Below are 23,189 nucleotides of genomic sequence, written 5' to 3'. Positions count from 1 at the left end.
TTGAAATTCTGTCTCAATTAGCGAGTCAATAGCCATGATAGTTCAAACTTGGCGTGCGCTAATTACACAAACAGTATTTTTTTCTATTGTTCAAGACATCTTGTTTTCAAACCGAAACTAATAGTGTGACAATATCTAATAATTTTACGCCAAGTGAGGAACAAAAAGTGGTTGCACAATGTTGGCATTCTATGACATTTGTTTCTAATGAACGCATGTGATCTTAAAAATGACACACACATATATATGCTGTGATATTTTACAATCAGTAAATAATATTATAATCTTTGTAAATCAATTGAATTTATTATCTTTCTTTTTTAATCCCTTGCTATACGAATTAGTTTGGCATAGCGTTGAGAGGCAACCCCTCGGACCTGACAAAGAGATCAAGGGAGTTGTGTTTGATTCCATATATTTACTAATTCAACTCGTAGTAAATGTAAACGACCGTAATCCCCACCACGATTTTGACTTCTTTTCCAGTTTGGTTCGGATTCCATATTACGAGTCTGACTTGTCCTCATACGTTAAGAGGCTAAATAATAACCTGTTAATTACATGCAACAATCATATAACCTTCGGTATTTTTATACACTTTTTTTGCTTCCAGAAATGTGAAACGTACCTGGTATCTAATGCAACCTGATATTATATATACAGTGCCCCATTTTATTCAATCCAACCTACTATTTCGTAAACTGTGGGAGATAACGAAAAATGTTTCAGTAAAAAGGTGTAGGATTTGAAGAGGAAAAGAAAAGAAATCATAACTTTTATGTGAAGGCCATCTCTTGAGGTAACTTCAAGATCAGCTTTATTTTTTTGTGGAAAGAACTATTTTTGATACCGGAAATCGATAGAGCGTCAAATTCTATATAGGAACATGTAGTAACAAATAGAATTATGTTAACAATGGATTGTAAAGATCGAAATATGTCGTAAGTGGAGTCCGGTTGGTTCTAATGGATCGTATGAAAGTCAATATTTTTCTTGATTTTTTTTGTACCTACTTAAAGAAAAGTTCATGCTATAATACATTTTGTTGTTTCGTATTTCGGTAGCGCGTTACAATTCCATATTCACTCGAAACGCTTTAATATTTAATTTATTACAAGTCGTGCTTGAAGTTTCACTAACTCCATCCTTCTTCTGAATTACCCCCTTTTCGTCTTTTCTTTGAATTTTATTACGTTCCCTCTGCCTCCGAATTTAGCTTTAATTCCCAGAAGTCGCTCCGTTTCATCACAAAAGATTCAACGATATTATCACTTATTCCGCCATCAAGAAACGCCCTCAAAATATCAAGTAGGCATGTTCGAAAAGAAATCAAAACAATTGAGACTTTTGATTTGGGTCTTTTTGTAAAAAGGTTTTACGATATGTCTACATGGTATGAGCATTCTTTCTGTGCTTGCCAGGATAAGAAACCGGTAAAACGAAACGCTCCGACGCTGGTAAAGTTTTACAGACTGGTTTTACATTAAACGTCGTTTACGTAACGCAAGTTGCAACCAATTGCGTCCTTCCTCGAGCGACTCTCAGTTATCTGTCAGTGAACGGTAAATATAAGAACGTTTCGCCTTCAGATTTTTCCCAAGAAACGAATTAATCCAGACCCACACAATTCATGGACACTTCCCTAATAGCATAGAATATTTTCTAAATATTTTTTTACAGTCTCTACTAAATATCGCAAGAGACAGAATGATTAAAATGGCTTGTAGACTTTATTTGAAGATAATTAAAATATTTGTTAAAAAACTCAATGTCGAATGCAGGTTTAATAATTTATAAACATATAACAAAAGTATATTTTTTATGTTACGATTATTCTTTGCTACTCATTATCAGTGGTCACTTAACGACTTTATTTGCGGAAAAAATTCGAAGTGCATCATTGTGATTTGAATTCGGGTCCTCTTGGTAGTGGTCTAGTGCGTTGTTCATTGATCTATTTGAAACATAGGTACCCACACGGAACAAGTACATATGGTATACGTATTAAATTGGTAAATATGTAGATACTCTAGTAACGTGTAACATACGTATGTCAAACATGTGAGTAAAGTAATGCATATTTACGTACGTAAAACATATGTATGTTTTGCATCCGTGACAGGTCAATATTTCCTCCCGTAATATACACGCAACATACGTTCATTAGATGTCTTTTGCATGTGTAATATCGAAGATACAGGAGTCTATTAAATAGAAATGTATTGTACGTTTATTAAACGTATTTAATTGGTGAATATGTAGATGCTCTATTAACGTATAACATACGTATATCAATCATGCGAGTAAAACAATTTATATTTACGTACATAAAATATATATACATTTTACGTTTTTGATTCCTGTTGTCCTTTGATTGAAGTTTTTCTTCCCTTAATATACGCACAACATACATCCATTATATGTTTTTTACATGTGAAATACTACACATACAAATTCCTGTTAAATAGAGATATATTATACGTTTACTAAACGTATTTAATTGGTGCAAATTTTGATGTTCTAGTAACATATATAATACGTATAATGTACATCTAAAATCCAATAGAATATTTTTGACATTCCGTGAACATATATTATACGTATACTTTTAATTTCTGATATACTGAAACATCCCGTAGCCATGAAAACATTCTATATACGTATAATAGAGCTATTGTTCCGTGTGGGATATTACCTATTTTTCTAATCAGGTATATAAGACGCACGTTGACATTATAAATACATTGCAATTTTAAAGCAGATTACTGTTTATTTATAAATAAAAAGTGTACTAATTTCTCCCTTACATCTTATAAATTAGTAAAAAGACCTGTCTGTTATTTTATATCATTTTGCTAATGTGGTCGTGCCAGCTTACAGACGTAAAAAGACGAAGATTACCTCTTTACGTCAAAGATACTCGAGATTCCTAATGAACATTTGGCGAATGTATTGCTGTAGGGCGAGTGTAGATGTATAAATAGAACTTTCTAATATTACCCCTGACCTTGGTGTCAATGTGTAATTATTGTTTAACCTTTATGGTGCCTTATGATTAAACTTTGTCGGCCTATATTACAGCCAACGTTAGAGCTAACTTTCGCAAAGATTTGATTTTAAATGTTTCGATACAATTTTGCCGGATTGGTTCAATCTTCGGGCCAACATGTCGCCATTGCTTGGACCTGAGTGGGTCTTAGAAACACAGTCCATTAACATACACTGCTCCACAAAAGTATACATCCAAATAATAAAATTATAATTAATTATACAGAAACAACTTAGAACATCAACAAAATTTATGGTTAGTAATCAGTGTATCCTCCATTACGATTAATATCCTAAAATAAACGATTATCCATGGATGTAACTAAATTGTGAAGCAGATTCGTGTCTAATTCTTCCCAAGCGTTCAAGATTACATCCTTAAGTTGACGAGTAGTTTGATACAAGTGATTATTTAAATAAACGCGTCGTACGAGAATTTCCCATACATTTATATGACATTAAGGTCTCGCGACCGCGCTGGCCAGTCTACAATAGAAGAGGGATTTGAGCAGCTTTGAACAAATTTTTAGTATTTTTCGAAATATGAATTGGCGCGTTATCCTGCTGAAATGTAAAAGGAATATTGTCGTACTCCTCGAGAAATGGAATTAGACAATCTTCGAGAAGATCCTGATAATCCTTTGAATTCATTCGAATTGTTGAAAATGCAAGTCGAACTTTTCCAAGTACGCTAAAAGATGCCCAGACCATAACGGAACCTCCACCAAATTTACGACGGAGAAGACCCGTGGATCCTTCCTCAATTCGCGTCAATAATATCTACATCCATCAGGAAAAGAGACACATGTTAGATCAATATTCTTCGCTACATGAGCAGCGCGTTTAATACGCACCTTAAATTTTGGATATATACAGGGTGTTAGGAAAGTCTGGACACGGTCTAATATCTTGAAAACGGAAAAACTTTCGTGAAAAATGTTTCAGGCAAAAGTTTCAGGGTTTAAAAAGTTCTATGAAATGGTCACACCCGCTTTTCCTGGAATGGAAAGATCAAGGTGATATTAAGGTCAACATGATTTTTTTAATAGAATTCCACTTTTTTGTCAAGCACTGTTCAAGCTAATGGTTTAGTTTTTCCAAAACATTGATTGATGACCTATTTCTGTTGAGTATTGTCTGTTATGAGCTTCAGAATTTCCGATACCGCGAGCACTAACATTACCCAGGATACACCGCGTGGGGATTAAATGGTCGGCTTAACATCGCTGTGCGCGCGCGCGTGTGTAGGTGGCACATATCCGCGCACACGCACGCGCGGGTGCGAACATATGCAGAAATGTTAAGGGCGCTCACCACTCCAGCGATTTTGCAGGGCCTCACGGGGACAACGATTCCGAACGTATTTCTAAACCGATCGAGCTCAACGAGTGCTCATATCGAAGATGAAATGTTGACGTGTGTTTATATGGGAGCGATTTTCGATCGGGCATCTCCTTCCTAGGTAAAAGGGCATTGAAATTATGTCGTTGCACTTTTTTATATGATAATGACCATTTATCGAAAATCGCTCCCATATAAACACAGGTCAACATTTCATCTTCGATATGAGCACTCGTTGAGCTCGATCGGTTTAGAAATACGTTCGGAATCGTTGTCCCCGTGAGGCCCTGCAAAATCGATGGAGTGGTGAGCGCCCTTAAATACAATCTCCATGCGGTGCATCCTGAATAATGCTAATGCCTGCGACACCGTACATTTTGAAACTTAGAACTTAGACAATACTCAGCAGAAATAGGTCAGTAATCAGTCTTTTGGAACAACCACATCATTTGCTTGAATATTGCCTGATAAACAATGGAATATTCCATTAAAAAAAAATCATGTCGACGTTGTCACCTCGACCCATCCACTCAAAATCAAACGACCATTCGATAGAACTTTTGAAACCTTGAAACTTTGGCCTGAAACTTTTTTTTTCATAACTGGTTCGTTTTAAAATTTTAGCCTTTAAAAATATTAGATCGTTTCCAGATTTTTCTAAAACCTTGTATGTCAGCGTACGTGCTTGATTGGGACCCGAAAGGGGCTGATATGACCCCCTTGGAGGGGGAAATCTAATCTGAGACGGTCAGGAAAATCCGAGGTGATGATCAAAGGAGAGTCGATCTTTGATAACGAGTGGACCAGATAGGACGAAGAAATTGACCAATGTTTCCACTTAACATGCCGAATGAGAACCGTTTCAAACAGTAACATATATTTTTACATCCGCTTTACTTTATCCTTCCAAAAATGGTGAAGAATTATTTTGTTCTATACAGATATTGTAAAAGTTCTCTGCAAATGTTGTATTGTGTTTATATATTACAATATGATCATTTTTACGACGTAGGTTCTCTTATATTCATAAAGGCAATACAAACGGTAAAAAAGGCAATAAAGGTTTTAGATATCGAGAAGATACACAAATATTACAATTTTAATTGCCACTTCATTTGGTATTGTGAAACACGAGAAAATGTTGCAACTTTTTCATTCTGCAATTTCATTATGGCAGTAAAACATGTGGGGTCCTGAGTTGAAATATAAAGCACCGCAGTACGTCCAGAGTTGGTCCATAGGCCCGGAGCGAGTCCGTAGGACGTCCTTTTTTGCGGTGCCTCGGTCTATCAAAGGTCCGCAATAAGACACGTATAAGTCCAGACATCGGGATATGAGAAAAAATTTCGAACTTTGAAAATGTTGCGTCAGCAGCCAGCCCAAATACACGAAATCAATTTTGTCTATGAAATTGACTTCATCCCAAGATTCCCCGTAGAAATATTTTTTTTACCGGCAGCGTTACTTTACCCGACCAACCGGACAATACCCGTACTAAGACTCAATACCGAGTAATCCCTATTAAAATATTAAGTATTATCTATACATCCACTGATGTCAGAAATTCCAAATGAAGGATCCGCAAAGTTATGATACACCTATTAATACTTCAGGCATTTCAAAATGAACACCCGGGAAGTAATGGACGCGATTCCTAACAAATAGTGAATAAAAGAGCAAACGAAATTCTTCAGAAGTACATTATTTGCATGATATAAGTTTTTCAGATGAAACCAATCGGAACACGAGTTTAGACGGTCGAGCATGTACGGGACGCATACGTTGTTTTGAGCGAGCGGTCAAGTTCGGTAATTCACGCAAAGTGAGGTGTACGCGCGTTTCACGGACACTCGATCGTGCGAACAGTTTGTGTATTTAAAAAATATAATGCAAGCTAGGCATTTTAGAAAAATTATGGTTGCACTTTTATTCAGTTATTTTTTACTAAGAATCACGTATGTCCTTGCATCCTGGACGTCCATTCCATGATCCCCTGCATATGGACGTGTGAAATTGATTAAATTAAATTTCAGGGAAACAGTGTAATAAATATACGAAAAGGGATCCGTATCCCATAGAAGTACAGCAGGTTAGTGGTCAACGCTCCAACCAAGTTCGAAAGAGTCCCGGATTCAAATCCTAGCCCCGGAATTAAATAAAAAAATCATGGCTATCCAGGCCTACCGAAGATCTACTGCAGACTCAAATTTTGGAGTTACGGCAGGTCTGCTGCAGGCCTACTTCAGACTTAAAATCATAAAAGTTGCGGGCCCATTTTTCCGACAACAGGAGTCGCTGTAGACTCGCAGTAGACTTGTAAAATATCCTATCCTTTCTCCTGCGGACTCGTTACAGACTCAAATTTGAAGCCTTCGGACTCGCCGCCGATCTACTGCAGACGCGCCCGAAACTGGTCTCCATCGAGTCTACACTATAAAATTGGCCAAAAAATTTTGATTCAGGTTTTATTTTGAATATTTTGAAAACGTTTGTAATGTTTTCAGTACATAATATTAAAAAGAATATTATATAAAAATGAGACGAAATATTTTGTATATCTATAGAAAAAATATTCCGAAAACCCATTGAGGTTGTGCAATATTAAAAAAATAATATTTTGAAATAAACGTTTTACAAATATGCAAATATTTCAAATGTCTGCTGAATATTTACAAAATGTACGATATTCGTTAAATATATAGAAAATCTAAGACAAATATTTTATGCTGCAAGGGTCACCTGCTACTCGATTCTCCCCTTAGTCCTCATTCATCCTGTTGCGTACATAATTACGTCAGATGTTATACAGTAATAATCATATGATCGCACCTCGTATGGAATCAAGTCGCGAATAACTTCGAATACACGGGAAAGAATTTTGTTTCTTTAATATCGAGGCAGAGTCCTGCGCGAACGGGTCCATGGGGCACGCAGATGTTTCATGATCTGGGACAAGGCGGAGAGTTTCCTGCCAAAAACATCTTCATGCGAAAAAGGAGACACGGTATTTTTTGAACGGTCCCAAAAACTTTCCCATCACCCTAGCAATTTATTTTAGCTGCGATTCGTGAAACTCTCCCCTTTGCGTCCGGTCCAAAACAGCATTTTTTTCGAGGAAAGGGCGCCCCCGCTTGGAATCTTTTTAACATCGTTTTCTATCCCTTCACGGCGACTTCATTCTTCGTGTACTCCAATCGCAGCAACGAATTTGCTAAGCGTTCTGACGTCTATACCAATTGGCGACCTCTTCAAGACCAACCCCTCGGACTTAGCGCTTTTTAACGTTTTTGACCGAACAGTCAGTTGCTGTTACATTGTCCACAATTATCTCCAATAATTTATTCCCCTATTTTTTATTGCTATGGTTATGATGCCTTAATGTATACGTGTTAATCACCATATCCTGATTAAATACGACCTTGAAAGTGGTTTTATGGTACGAGTACTGAAATTCCTAAAGCACACGTTAATTAAAGCTAATCGATTACATCGTTACCAGTTTATCATTTACCCCTCTAGTTTAATATCCTGCATCTATGTGCGCCGTGAAACGAGACGGAACAAATGTAATAACGATCCCTAACACTAGAACTACCAAGACCAGTCAAAATGACTGATTTCAAATGACCCATCCTATAAAAAAAAAATTCGCCGGTAGTTCTAGTGTTAACATTTACCGCAAAATTTTAAACCCACAACAATACTAACACAGAACACCAAAGATCTTGCGATCCGCAGCCTAATGGTTAACTTTCACAAAATGTGTGCAATACTTTCGGTTAAGGCGAGTACAGTTATTTCAATTGCCTTTGCTTTGAACTTATAGGAAGTAAAGCGTTTGATGAAAATATAATTAAGGGTCAACTCACTCTGAAAGGGAAAGCTCGTTACAGTTCAACGCATGAATGCAACATGATATCCAACTGTAGATGTAAAATTGCGTTTATAAATTGTTTTTCCGGTCGTCGACGCATGCAAATGTTTTTGCTCGAGTGCGCAGGTGTTTTAATGCTCTCATACATGCATCAAGTACCATTTAAGGTCTTTAGATCCCATGATGTGTCAACGCGTAAAGGGGACTCTTAGTGTGATCATGTACTTCCTAAACAAATACAAGGATATACTAACGTATATGTCAGAAATACGTGAATATCGTTAAACAAAGTCGTATATTCTCTACGGGCTACTTTCCCACACTTTCCACGCGTCCCATGTGGTTGAAACGGAATACGCATTTGCAACGCCGATCGCATCGTATTTTATAACGACAGCTGATAGCCTCTTAGTTTCGCATAATATATCTTAGCAATTTCAAATTATGAGCACACAAATTGTACGTATAGTCAAATATCCTTATATCGGGTAGGCAATTATATTTACACTGTCGAATAGTCCTGAATTTTACATTGAACTTATTAGGAATGATTTTATAACTTGAACGCAGCTGTGTATGGATTTTATTAACTTTTGAAAGCTTCGCGTACTTACAAGAAAAAAAACGATAGGAAATTTTAGTAAGTTCTTACAACTTTCCGAAAAATGTAACAGTACAAGAGCTAGAGGACATTCGTATTTGTTCATAAAACAAACGAATTTTGAATGCATCTATGAATGACGTTTTGTATCTTTGGCAACGTGGTGACTATAAATGGTTTTTATTAATGATCAAAACATTAAACCCTCATTTATTTAAACATCATAAAAGGAATAAAACGGCTTGGATAAATGGTATTTTCTGGTAATATGAACTCATTAATTCTTTTTATGCTCAGAAATGATTTCTTATTTTGATCACAGGAATTCGTGTTCACGCAAATTCACGTATGTATCATTACAGTGTTAATTGCTTATATTTTTGTCCTAATCTATTGTCCATACTCGCCTAACCAAACTGCCACTCTGATTTCAGTGATAAGAATTTATCCGTAATTTCAATTTGTCAGACATTGAGCAAAATTCTCTTCGGATAAATGAAATTCCATTGTAAACTTCCTGATTGAATTCCATCCGCTTTAACCGCTTTATTCTGTTTTATTTCTTGAATATTCTTTCGTAATTTTTGCGGATGTAATTTTTCTAGGCAATCGGAGAATCGCGAATAAACATAGGAACACCGTGAGAATCGAATTAAGTCGGCGCCTAATTCGTATTCGTCTTATTCCCATGTAACGATTTCACCCTTAACCGTATTTCCTCGATACTCGATCGCGAAACCGCACATGCACTCGCAAAATCGATCGATCGATTCCACTTGCCAATACCCTCGATCTCGAATCGTGATTCGATCCAAAGTCGGTCGATTCAAAACCACGCAACGTGTTAAAATGCTCGACCTTAGCGAGGCTGTTCCGCGAAGGTTCGCACCTCTTGTATCTGCGTATCTAACAACCAACAATAAGTAGGTTGATATGCGAGTATAGATACCTACGTCTACACTCGCGATAACTTTCAATTCTCGTATCTTCGAAAGTTATTTTACAGATATTGGTATGTATACCCGGTACCAAGTAATGTACAAACAAGTATAGATCCCGACACATGAAGCTACTTGCTGTATTCAGATTGATGTATTCATGTTAACTCATTTTATAAATACATCGTCTGAGTTTGTGTATTAACGTATGTCACTACTCTGTAGAGTAGTTGGAATAACAAAAAACTAAGATTTATGGTTTTTATGTGAACAAATATTTTTCCATTTTTTCCAGTAATAAAGTACAGAACAATAGTATGAAGTATTACTCTACTTATTTACAACTTAAAACAACTAAATTGAACAGTTATAAATAAATATGAGAATATTGTGAAAAGTAATCTTAATGAATTGATATAAATTTGTCGAACATTGAAATGGTTCGTTAATAAGAAAATTAAAACGGTTCTTTTTATCAGAGCGTTTCTTACTGGTTTTATGTTCTACTGACCTATGGTTGACGGGCTTTAGACAAACGTCTATTTCTTTACATATATTTTTTATATCTGATAAATAAGAAGGATACATACATTCTGCATGAGGACAATGACCGATGAATAATGTTGCATGCATAACCAAGTATGAGTGACCTTTCAATTTCATTTAAATCTTCAACCTTCTTTTTGTTAATTTAAAGGTATTACGTATTTCATTATAGCACTGAAGTTATGGAAAAATGTTCGAATACATAAAAAGTCATCGTATTCGTCCATTTGGAAGTTATTCAACTATAAATGAAAATAAGGAAATCATAGGATAAAAAGAAATTCAGAGGATACCTCTTCAGCATCATGAGTCTGCAGGAGATGAGTAGACGCCATGAGTCCTCGAATGGAACCCAGCATCCTCTTCCTAATAGGTCCAGTTTTTCCAGTCAATTCTCTGCTTTCTCGATCCACTGCGGTAACTCGTTCGTTATCCTCGTCTCTTTTGCGATCCACTGATAACTCATCCATGCTGAAGGATATCGGAGTTAGGTTCATCTTGGTTTCAGACGAAACGTTCTCCGAGCTAACAGTTTTTTTTCTGAGCAGCTTCGAAGACGGATTCTTCACTTCATCCCGATTCGAAAATCTCTCATCTGCACTTTCCAAAGGATGCACCTCGACGAGATCGGGGGATTTTCCAGAGATCCTTTCGAAGGAACAGTCTTCCGGTCTCTCAGGGTCTGAGGCATTACCCTCTTCGGACACCGAAGACAGCCCAAACTCTTCGACCCTCGTGATGGAACCCACCACGAGTCTCCTGGTCTTGGTCAAATCGTAGGAGCAGCTTTGAGCCCTCTTCATGATCTTCTGACTGAACTCAACATCTCGAAGAGCACCCACAGCCTGCATTCTTGCGTGCTTGTTCACCACTTCACCCAGTCTCAGTTTTTCTTCCCTTAGCCAGCTCCGCATTTTACCCCAAGCCTTTCCTAGTTTCTTCTTTTGCCTCTTCAGCTTTTTTTCCCTGTGTTTTCCGCTGAACGATCGGTGCTCCAAGCATTCGGAATCAGAAATCGAACCTGAAATCGAGGTTACATCATGAAGAGACCTAGACTTCAGCTGAGAGCCTCTATGGACGTCATCGTTCTTTTTCCCAGCACTTGTCACATCTTCTGATGAAATGTCATCGGCACTGACTCTACTCTCGTGACTTACATGTAGCTTTGGTACATCGTACAATTCGTCATCTGCATTCTCCACGATGTCCTCATGGTGCGTTCCAGCTTCTCCACAGTTACCTTCCCTGGTGAGATTCCTCTCTTTTTTGGAACCCTCAGCGTGACTAGGTGACGACAATCCATCGCTAGAAACCCTCTCCCTGCTTTTAGGGAAGTCATATAAATCATTTTGCAGATCTTTTTTATCTTTGACCTCGTCCTTGACGTCCTCATTTCCTTGGACGATCCGTGCATTTTTGGCACTTTCTTCGGCTTTCAGGAAGCTGAAGCTTAGTACGGGCATACCCTCGCTATCGGTCCTCACCGAAGAAGTTGCTGTTAATTCCACACTGGAGCTGTGTCTTCTTCTACCAGCGTTTTCTTTCATTTCTTTGACGTCTTCAGTGGTGTTTTTCGAGATCTTTTCATCGTCCGATTGATCATTCCTCTTCAAGGGGTGAGTGCAAACCTTGGTGAGACTGTTTAGTGCCGCCTCTACGTTGTTCTGGTATAAGACCTCGTTTGGAAACGTAGTCCCATCGGAACAATTGCCTGTCCCCTCGGCTTTGATGTTTTCGGAGGTCTCTTCGGATTTCTTTTGAGAGGCCATCGCCTGTTCCTGAAATTCCCTTTCGTGCACTATCATTGGTAATGGTACGTCGTACCAAATAGTACTTGAGCTTGTGCTGGGAAACAGAGCAGAGGATCTGGGTGATCTCAAGCTCGTCCACACTTGCTTTACTTCATTCATATTATATATATCATGAAGATCGTTGTATATTCACTGGTACTGACATGAATATATTTCACTAATGAGCTCACTGGATTCCACCAATCTCAATGAATTAAATGTCCGAAGCAACTTTCTTCTCGACCCTGTAAATTTCGAAACAAGGCTTAATCTATTTTTGCACAAGTTGGAATCTCACCTATCATGATGTATATTACGACATACAAGCATAGATATATTCACTGATATTTTAATCTCAATTCCACGTGTAGCCAATTGAATGCAAGTGTACTATGTATACTATACAGGTTTACAATTCTACTTTTCTTTTTGCCCTTGTCAAGCTATGAAACGACGACTGTTAGTTCGTCTCTGCTCCAGCATGGTATTTGAACTATCACGGAGTATATTCATTGATAAAGGCACAGATATACTTGCGGATAAGATAATTTTATTCTGGTAATTCAGCAAATTATATATCCAAGTCAATTGTATTATGCGAAGATATTACTTTTATGTAGAATTCCAAGTTTCTCTTGACCTTGTTTTTCGACTTTCAATCCGTTTCTGGACGAGTTTGAATTTCAACAATCACACTTTTGTATTCTCTTTTGATCGAATGACTGCTAGCAGAATTCTACGATGACAAAGACTCGCAAGGTGCGGCAAAACTTAAACAATCGTCGAAAGTAGTTCCAGTTTGTTCAGTGACGAACATCTTTCATCTATACATTTATCGGCTTGTGTCATCTCTTGTCGATGTGATTGTCTTCTTCTTCGTATTGAGTACTCCTTTACACCAGCAACTAGAGATAATGAGTGACTTCATATTTCACCACAAGGACGCAGGTAAAATTGCTCTGGACTCCGTGTTTTTTTTTTAAATGTCTATAATCACTTCCGGTACTCGAGCTTCCATTAACTGTTCTTTTCGAACACCGTTCCTTTCTGCAATACGTGATATTTTATTTTAACATTGTACTGGGAAAAATGCCTTGTGCACCTTACCGTTTATAGGAAGGAAAGCGAAATAATGAAGGTAACATTTAAAAAAATAACGTAAAGGACATCGAAGGAGGTATTGATGTTTAGAATTAAATTCCACGTCTTCTTTGGATTTACTACACGATTCTATATTTTCAATTTTTAGTTATTACCACGTCGATAGAAAATGAAATATAAAGTTATATAATGTATAGAATACTCTCAACTTGGAAACATAACACTCTGTTATAAGAATGGAATGTTACACTTAAAGAAAGTTATTATCTCGCTATAGACAAGATACTTATAATCGATTATTTCGAACTTTACAAGAGGTTGTTTATGAAAGAGTAGTGATTTGCAACAAGAATTTCGCGGTTTAATAGGTACATTTACTGTGCACCACCTTTCTTCATTTTCCCATTAAGTAGACAGGACATAGATTTTTAATTTATTGATATCAAAATCGCAGCTTTGGATTCAGGTTCACAATATGTACACTTCATCTGGAATCTTAATACATCAAAGAATCACATTCAATACAAAATCTTCTGAACGAAAGAATTGCATAAATTTATAAACATTGTTCATTTAGATTCCCGTTTAATAACGGCTCTGAATTTAAAGTTCTACAAAAGTCGCGGAATTTATATGCGACGGATTAAAAAAAAAATTAATTGCTCAGATAAGAACAAAATTAATGAAAGCAATGACGATTGTCAACATTAGGCTGTACTTATAGTCTCTTATAATTCGTCTTACGTCACGTTACATTTGTCTTGGAATTATCTTGGTCTTTGACGTCTACTAAGATTACCATTCATAATTATTACCTCTTAATGACTGAATCACCATATTTCTTCTTCAACCTTTCCTAGCATTTTCCATTTATTTTATTTTATTTTACACCACTTATTAGGCCTCCTTTTTATTTATACCCTACCCATCCATCTAAAAACAGTAACAAATATCTGTCAATATTAAGTAGCACTCATAGTTTCTTATAATTAATCCCTAACGCTCGTCAGGAGTCACCCCGATCTTTGGCATTGGCTTAAATTAACTGTCACGATCACCAACGCAATTATTCAATGCCATAATATCCCTTCCCTTTCGTATTATTCATATATTTTTTTTCATTTACTTCACTTAATTTTATATTAATTTATATTCAATAATCTAATTTATTTTGATCAACATTTCCTACATTTATGCAGAAATGGTAATAGACATCTGCCTCCCCGTCTTCTTAGGCACAGTTAACATAATCGGCATCCCTCTTCTCAGGCCACATGAAGTATGTGGGACGAAGAATTCGAACGGTTCACGAGACAACGGCTCATAGCGGTCCAAATCGAATTTAAACGAGCGCGGACCGTCACGTAAGGTTTAAAGGCGTGCCGATCGTGGAGACACGTTTGCGATCGTCTACGCATACGCATCGGGCGCGATCGCGATTACCAATCGAAGATGAGAAACTGAGTTTCACCAGTTAACTGCGTTCGATGTGTACACACGTCGGTAACCCGTAACGTTATAGTAAATTTCGCAGTTAACAGGTTAAGGAACGAAAATCGAGGATCGAGGATCACTCGCTATGGACGCAACGCGACACTGTGCGGCTGGTCGCGTAACTCGCGCGCGAAACTGGTACCGAACTTGCCAACACCGAGCAGGCCTTATACCGGCGTTACGTAAACAATTTGCTCGCGTACGTACCGTGCCGGTACGTCAAACCTCGCACCAATATAACGAATTGTTCACGGCCGAGCCGCGCCGCTTCATTTCAGGCCGACTGCAGCGCTTGCTGACTTTTAAGGCCGACGCACATCACTTGCCAATTGACGCGTTTTCATTTACCGCCGACGAGCGGCTGTATTTTGACCGATGGTACAATTTTCTCGCAATTATGTATATTTCGTTCCGATTTCAATATTCCTTTTTTGGGTTAAAAGTGAGCTTTGTCACCGCTGAATTTGTTTATTGTATTATTTTATCATAGATTATATTGTAAACTGTATTGAATTAAAAGATCGGCATGTGGCCGTCACGCGCGTTGCAAATGAAACTTTTAAGTCGAAGAGACTTATTGGACATTAATAATCATTCATAATTATTCCTTCAGGAAGTGCCCTTACGCGTTTGATATTGGTTGTTTTAGGCATGATTATATGTATTTTTTACTTTCATTATTTTTATTTCACGTTAAGTGTTAATAATTAACGCAGAAAATAACGCACGAACGCCAACAAAAATGTTTATGAAAATTATCTCAATACTAACACATAAAAATGAATTTAAATGGCAATCAATTGTAAAAATAAACTTTACGTAAATTGTATTAATACTAATAAACAATTATGAATGTAAACAGTGATTAACTGTTAAAAAAGCGTTTCACTTTCCGAAAAGGATCCCTTTCACCACGTTCGAACTTATACATACTACCGTGCCATATTTTCACTTCAAAAATGTCTTCGAATTCTATCGTTTAGTAGTAGTTGATTAAGCTAATTCAGCGTGATTTATTTACGTGAACAATATATATTGCAGGAACTGTTGACTTTTAAAGTCAATGCGAATGGCCCGAGGTCTTGTTTTTTCGATACGCGCATCAATTACACCTATTGTTTGCGTTTGCCTGCCGTTTATCACAGAGACCCAATCGACAGCCCGAAATTTATCAGGTTCGTGATTCACCGCCTAAATTCCGTGTATTTCTCTGTCACTGAATGAAGTCTGACTCGGGCTCACCGGTCTTATCTTTTAAAGTAAAGATCCACAGTGCCACTGGTTCGATTTCACAACACCACGTACAGTTCTCAAACGCCGAGCAAGAAAGCACATATTTATCCAAACAGTTACCAAGGAGGTGCGTTTTCAAATGCTTCTTTGCGCTTCTCTTTAACCCTATTAATTGCATTATTTTTACTCACAAAGAACACTACTTCGTTACTTTTAATTTTTCAGGGACTGGTGATTTTTAAGGTCGACGCGTTTGATACATTGAGCGACAGCCTTATCGCTTCGGCGCTCCTGATAATCACTCTCGTTATTATCCTGCCATCATTGTATAAAAGTAGGCGTAAATTTCTCTGAAATTTCAAGCAATTTTTTTAATACCCTGGATCCCGTTCCTATTTCATTAACGTAAAAGTCTTGAATTATTTAGGATATTTTAGAAAATTTGAACACCATCAAGAGTTTGACCACACTGAATTAGAAATATCTGTTACGCGAGGTAATTGATCAACTATGGATAATTGTTAATTACTTTGAAATGAATTTGACACTGTCCATGATTTTGCTTTGGTCACAAGTAACGACAAAAGGTGCCTGATCACTTCACGAGTATCAGCCGTTTTGCAACTGATCGGGCCGATAATTCCTGTAAGATTGAGCACATTGAGTTATTGCTGCAAATCACAAGCAGAACAATTTGTAGGTGCTCCGATTACTCGGTACATACATCAGATGGGCACTAATTTAACGAATTGTTCGCAGTCCGCTTTGTTTGGCTTCAATTGCAGGTGCTGGCAACTTTTAGATCGGTGTTCGCGGTCGAAAGTTAATCGGCCTTAATAGGCACGTTAAAGGTATCGATTTTAATAATGCTGTTGAATCATCTGATTGGAGTGATGTAGCCTGAAGTACATATAGCCTTAAGCACTTAAGCAGCTTGGTCATGGACAGTGCGGGGCACGTTTCTCGAAAGTGTCCTGCACGTGGTTAAAAATAGTTAATGGAAGGATTTGGGATTTATGACTCCGACCAGTGAGGTTTCCAAGTGGTCACTTCAGGATCTAGCACGGCGACGCATTTCCAATGGGTATCGTATGGTTAGCAGACAACGCGGACTTTCTCAAGGATTCCAGGAAGTCTGAAGTCTGTGCCGTCTTGGAGAAGTGAACCTTTTAGATATATTAACCAAGAGTCAACCAATCAGGGCTCAGCATTCCAAGTGCATCCCTTCCTATGTCTTGACAAAGGAAAGGAAAGAATGTGCAGCGAGAATGCAACTTTCCATTTTTTAAGATTTAGACTCAACTAGGACTTCAAACAACTCGGATGGTTGTCTCCGCACTGGGACTTAGCGCGTAACCTGGACACGCGATTGTACCGCAAATTCACATGGACAAATTGTACTCAGTCTATGATTTTATTAGTATAATATATTGTTATTGTCCTTTTATTTAAACTTGTGCGTGGTCCAAATTCTTGAACTTTGAATTTATCTGACAGGAACTCCATCTCAACGCTCATTGCAAAGAGCACAAACAAATGCATCCAATCGAGAAAGGGGACTGAACGGCCTCAATAGGTTCTATTAATTCAATTAATTCCGTCAATTATCGTTCTCGGTGTTTTTACAGCGTACGAACCTTGGAATGCGCAACCAATGGCCGTACACGGCCAAGCCGAAATAATTCGATTTCTTTTGAAGGGAAAATAATTTATATTCATTTCTGTTAGTAAGAACCCAATTTGTTAACGTTTCAGCAAATACTAGTAATCGGGTGTTTCAGCAAAGCAAATTAAATGACGGCACTTGAAAAACGACCACGCACAATGCATTGTATACGCAAACACTTCGCACGCATTTCGCCAGAATTATGTAAAACAAACGCATTATACCATTTAGCACATGCGTAAAACTCGTACGTCTGTCGATCAGTCATAGCCAAATACCGCATCCCTCCCGTATATTCTTATGATCTTCGATTAGAAGTACATACAAATTACTAAATGAAAATATGTAATTGTAAATAAAACATTCTTGCACGCAATACTCGATTTAATTCGTCACTTCACTACTATAAATCTTTGTTAATAATTTCTTCTCATTTCTATGGAAACATGTGTCATTACCAGAACTTCTTTATTAAACATTATATTTATCACACCACGGAATAATTTTATTGGCAAAAAAAATAAGGAATAATAATCGAAAGACTCAAATCTTCGTAAATACCATTTCATGAGAGCCGAATAAAATAATGTTCGTTCTGTTGTACAGCTTAGAGGATACTGTCTTGCACGATAGAATTCGAGATCAAGGAACGATTTGTGGCTACGACTTGTCGCTTGACTTCGCCTGGATGACAGGGGCTAGTGACTTTTAAGGTCGACGTCCACCAGAGGGAATTAAATCCTCCTACTTTACTGCCTGCATCGACTGTATCAGCCTAAAATTTCCACTTTTAGCCTACAAAATTCTCTCGAAATATGTTGGTAAATTTTCTGAAATTCGCTGGCGTACTGACTTCATTTCTTTTTTATTTTTTGTTCTCTTAATTTCAGAGTGTCAAGGATTTAAGTCCAACTACTGTTCCCTTCTATTTCGAGTATTGTAGAAAGTGACTTTAAAGTCAGCAGCAATGTTGTTTGTATAGTTTTTGCTTACATTTGGCGAAGTAAAAATCAGTTACCGCACTTGTTCCATCATCTCACTCTTTATTAATGTCAAAGGCAAAGCCCTTCGTGATCTTCGTGATTCTTTAAAATGAAAAACGAAGTTTTTTATTCCAGCGTCATAGACACTAATGAACGGTTGAATCGTGCTTAGAAATTGTTGTTCCTGACGGGAGCAAAGTCACGTAGTTGCTCGATGCACCATCCTGTGACGACGTTTGAGAAAAAATGTTACAAAAACTAGTGGCATTAGTTAACAACTCGTAAAAATGGCCGATCGTTAAACAGCGAAATTTCTTTAAGCTTCTACGATCAAGACGACAGTCCGGTGATCATTGAAAATCACGTAATTTTTATCACGATCCTCTAGTAATGTATTTCGAAATGAAAATCCTCACAACCAGTCCTTATTACCGATTTCTGACGCACCAACCGAGCAACGTTTCCAGAAGTAAAGCCGGTTATGGTAAATAGCACCTTGCACTAAGATATCTAAACGAAGATAGCAACGAGATGCATTGAACGAGAACCAATTTGCGTTAAAAGTTATTAAAAAAGTGATCCACGATTATTGTTCTAAATTTCCCTCAGATCCAGATGGTACGCCTTGATGGTTGAACAGATTAAAAGGAAATTCCCCATATGGCTGGAGTTTACATGTCAATAGTAAAAGGGATGACGTTTATTGGCCTGATGAGGTTTCAAGAATTCCAGGTTAATCCTCTGATTTACGTATCGGGAAATCAATCTCTTCGGCACCATCGAGCCTTCAGCTAGCCCCATTTCCTGACTAGAAATGTTCTTTCACCGTAAGTGTTTAAAGATCTCGTAACACCCTATATAGATTTCAATATCGATCGGGTAATGCTAGACGTAGAAACCAGACTATACTGAAAACTTAATCAGAAGGCGAAATAACTATTGTATGACAAGTTCCTTACAAAATGTAACGCGAAACCTCTCGTTACTTGTTTCGCTGTAAATAATTAGGTGAGGAATTGACTCTAAAAATAATTGAGGAATCCATTTTCCGACTTGGCGTTTCAATTCTAATTAGGAGGCGTAAGTTTTGTCTAATTTTAAATTGATCATTTCGGGGTATATTAAATATTGAGTTATTATTTTTAAATCTTCGACATTGTTCTTGGCAGCCAACATCGTTAAACAGAATTTCCAACAATTTTTTTTAAATTGAACTTAGCTGTTTATCAATTTATAATTTGAAAGGTTAGGTACGATTTAACATTTCGGAAAATAATTAATGGTCGCATGTCTATGTATTTATTGTTATTCATCGTTTCGTCAATTTTAAAAACAATCCTCAATAATTTTGCGGTTAATGTCGTTAACGTTTATTAAGTTCGCGATACACAATATTTGTACGCCGTTAATCAATTTGCCACACCAATATCTACCTTAACTTCAGCTTACAGGGTTTAGGAGTTCACTTCTCAATCCGGAAGCTGATTTATGACACCAATCCCCAATCTCGTTACACATTACGTAGATCCTAGCACCGATCCGAAGAGACACACGATGCCGGAAGGAGAAACAACTCCATCCCCAAGAATTATCAACAAATTGCTAACACAGTGTCGGAACCGGTCACACTATTTAAACAGCCTCACAGATGAACTCAGAATATGAAAAATTCTTAAGATAATTTGTAATTTTTAGAAATTTTAATGAGTGGTATTAATATATTTATTATAATATTCTCATTTTTACAGTTATTTATCTTTTAATTACAATGAATGACTAATGATGTATAAAAACTGGCCACGCCATCTGATTAGCCCTGAAATCTAATTAAAAGTTATGAAAGCTCTTAAGAATTTAAGGCTTGTAAAAAGTATCGATGAACACAGTTCAATACTTATTATTATCTTCTCACATTTACTATTATTTATAATTTAATTACAATGAATAACCAACAACATATAAAAACCGACCACACCATCTAATTAGCTCCGAAACTTAATACAGAATTTTGAAAATTCTTATGGAAACCAGACCTGTACAAGTTACGAGCCAATATATTTCCATATGCATTATCGTATTTTCATAATCACTATTATTTATCGTTTCATGAAATATTAGAACCGGTTCTCGAATAACAGGTAAATTTCTTTCAATTTCCATTAACGTTTCCCGTGTTGGCAATATACAATATTTTTGCGCGAGTTTACCACGTCAATATCTACCTTCGGTTCAACTTGCTGGATCTAACAGTTCACTTCCCGAACCAGGAGGCTGGTTTACGACACGGATCCCCGATCTCGTTAAACATTACGTAAATCTCGGTATCCATCCGAGGAGACGCGTGATGCCCGAAGAACGAACCACTCCACACTGGAGAATCACATTGTCAGAACGGTGACAAATGATTGTATCCGGATTACGTCGCGCGCACGCAGCTCTCAGGCCTGGTTACACAACCTATCGCAAAGTCGCATCGCTGCTCGATGCACGAACCGGTGCCGCGGTGACGTCGTTCCCAACAAAAAATAGACTACATCTACACTCCGTGAACACCGATGCGTCTTCTAACGGAATTTAAAACAACGAAGTACTCCAAATAGGCAGGTACGAGTTACACCAAAGTCTGTGACAGGATCACTTGACGGTTGTGTAACAATGTGATAACGCGCGTAACGGCAGACAACCATATGAATGGCTTCACTATTTGAATATTACAATTCTTTCATTTTAAAAATAAATACGGGAATACTTAGCGCTGAATTTGATCCACAGGCCAATGGCCGCGGAGATACATTCAACAAAAGAGAAAAATTATGAGAATATAATAAATATAAGAGATATCAAAAGTTAAGCATCACTCTAGTGCATTGACAGTCAAATTAAAAAAAAAATTCTGAAAAATAAAGTTAATTACTTAGGCCTATAAATAGCTTATTTATTACAACCCAGCGCACATACCTGTACATTAACCAAGAGATTCGGTAATATAAATTTTAAAATAATATTAATTTTCTTCTACTTAAGTGAATCCTGGCGATTGAAAACACATAACATGTAGGTAATCACGGGTATAAGTGTATTTATAAATGGTTTCATTTTCCAGATCTTAAGATACCGGGTTTATTTTTAAGATTTTAGGGAGATTGTAGCAATACTTTAGCACTGCATTTAATTATTACAAACATTTAGCGTTAGTACCCATATACTACCGGATCCAGACGAGCTATGTAAGATGCCAACTTATCAATGTAAGACTTAACTTGGATTGCTAAATTTTTCTGTGTAGAATCTCTACAGGGCATCATAAGTTGGCATAACCCCAGCAACCCATCAAGTGGAATATACGTAAACTAATCGTCTAAATTAGGTCTATAGGTATAGCAAATGTATACCGTCTATCATCCGCCTAAAAAAATATCTAAAAAATATGTATAAATATCTACGTCTATTGTAGATGAAAATTATATATCCACTATTGATTTACTAATATTTACTTATTTCTTGACGCATACAAAATTTATAATAACTCTAGTAGACATCTACCATAGGTTAATCAACATCGTTTAAAAGACGTTTAGAAAAATAAAAAGACACCTCATGTAACCTAACATTTTTCATACATACTTAATGTTTATTTATAAATCCCGACTTGATAAAACTATTAATTTCATCCATACTCTGATCTTTTATTTACTTTCTCTTTGCCTGGTGACCATACATCATGATTTTTTACCACTGTGTAAATTATGATGTATTACCAGGCACCATATGAAGTATAATATAGTGGACGTACAAATTAGGACATAAGTATTGAAAACTTACATTATCTATGATATACATAATAAAAACATCCCATGAATATATATGTAAATCTTTTTCACGCCTATACTTTCCGTACATATATCATAGAAGTCTAGATAACCTATATGGAAATCTGAACTATTAGAAAACGTTAAATTGATAGCTCACATTCAGCTTTCACAGCTCATAATAATGTAGTTACACTGTGAAAAATTGTGCACATTTAAATGAAATATCTTTCAATAATATTCATAAAATCCATGCACTTTTAATATATAAGGTTGTACTAAAATTTCGAATGTAATATCTTAAAAGTGAATCGGTATACATTTATTGTACACTTTTAAATAAAAAGATGATTTTATAACATACTATTACACTTTTTTATATGACTTAATTTTACAATCACTCACGAGTTTTTTTTTTAAGAATAAGTTTACAACAAAATGCAATAAGTATCTTTAGCACCCATCGAGAAGTAGCGGAGCGGTCTTCATAAGTCCGAAAAATATTTATTTTTTCATAGGCNCTATTTTTGCCAAATATAGTAGAACATTCATTCCATTAACTAAGTTTACAACAAAATGCAATAAGTATCTTTAGCACCCATCGAGAAGTAGCGGAGCGGTCTTCATAAGTCCGAAAAATATTTATTTTTTCATAGGCTTTGGTAGCATCTTGATTAGCGTTCCTGCTTCCTACCCGCGAGCCCCGGTTCAAATTCAGACAAATGGAAAAATATTTGTCTGTGTCAAAAACAGCAGGATTTGTCT

At 36.8% G+C, this 23,189-nt stretch overlaps 1 protein-coding gene across 7 annotated transcripts in view; it reads right to left on the bottom strand.

Moving 5' to 3' along the window:
* LOC105700721 overlaps positions 1-21,044 on the bottom strand; it is a 42,279-nt gene extending 21,235 nt beyond the window's left edge. Inside the window, exons 1-2 of one of the 7 annotated variants that reach the window (XM_012426859.2) lie at positions 20,838-21,044; positions 10,642-14,172 (exon numbers count right to left, since the gene is read on the bottom strand). In XM_012426859.2, coding sequence (XP_012282282.1) covers positions 10,642-12,258 — 1,617 coding nt within the window. In that variant the 5' untranslated portion in view covers positions 12,259-14,172; positions 20,838-21,044. Of the gene's footprint in view, positions 1-10,641; positions 15,509-20,837 lie in introns of those variants that run through there. The other 6 variants (XM_012426861.2, XM_012426862.2, XM_012426856.2 and 3 more) reach the window with 6 other exon arrangements.
* Positions 21,045-23,189: the final 2,145 nt, after the last annotated feature.

This window comes from Orussus abietinus, unplaced genomic scaffold (genome assembly GCF_000612105.2).
Source record: "Orussus abietinus isolate OABI.00-Male unplaced genomic scaffold, Oabi_2.0 scaffold417, whole genome shotgun sequence".
Lineage (NCBI taxonomy): Eukaryota > Metazoa > Arthropoda > Insecta > Hymenoptera > Orussidae > Orussus > Orussus abietinus.
Note: the sequence above shows the minus strand (reverse complement) of the source record. Positions and strands in the feature narration are given on the sequence as shown.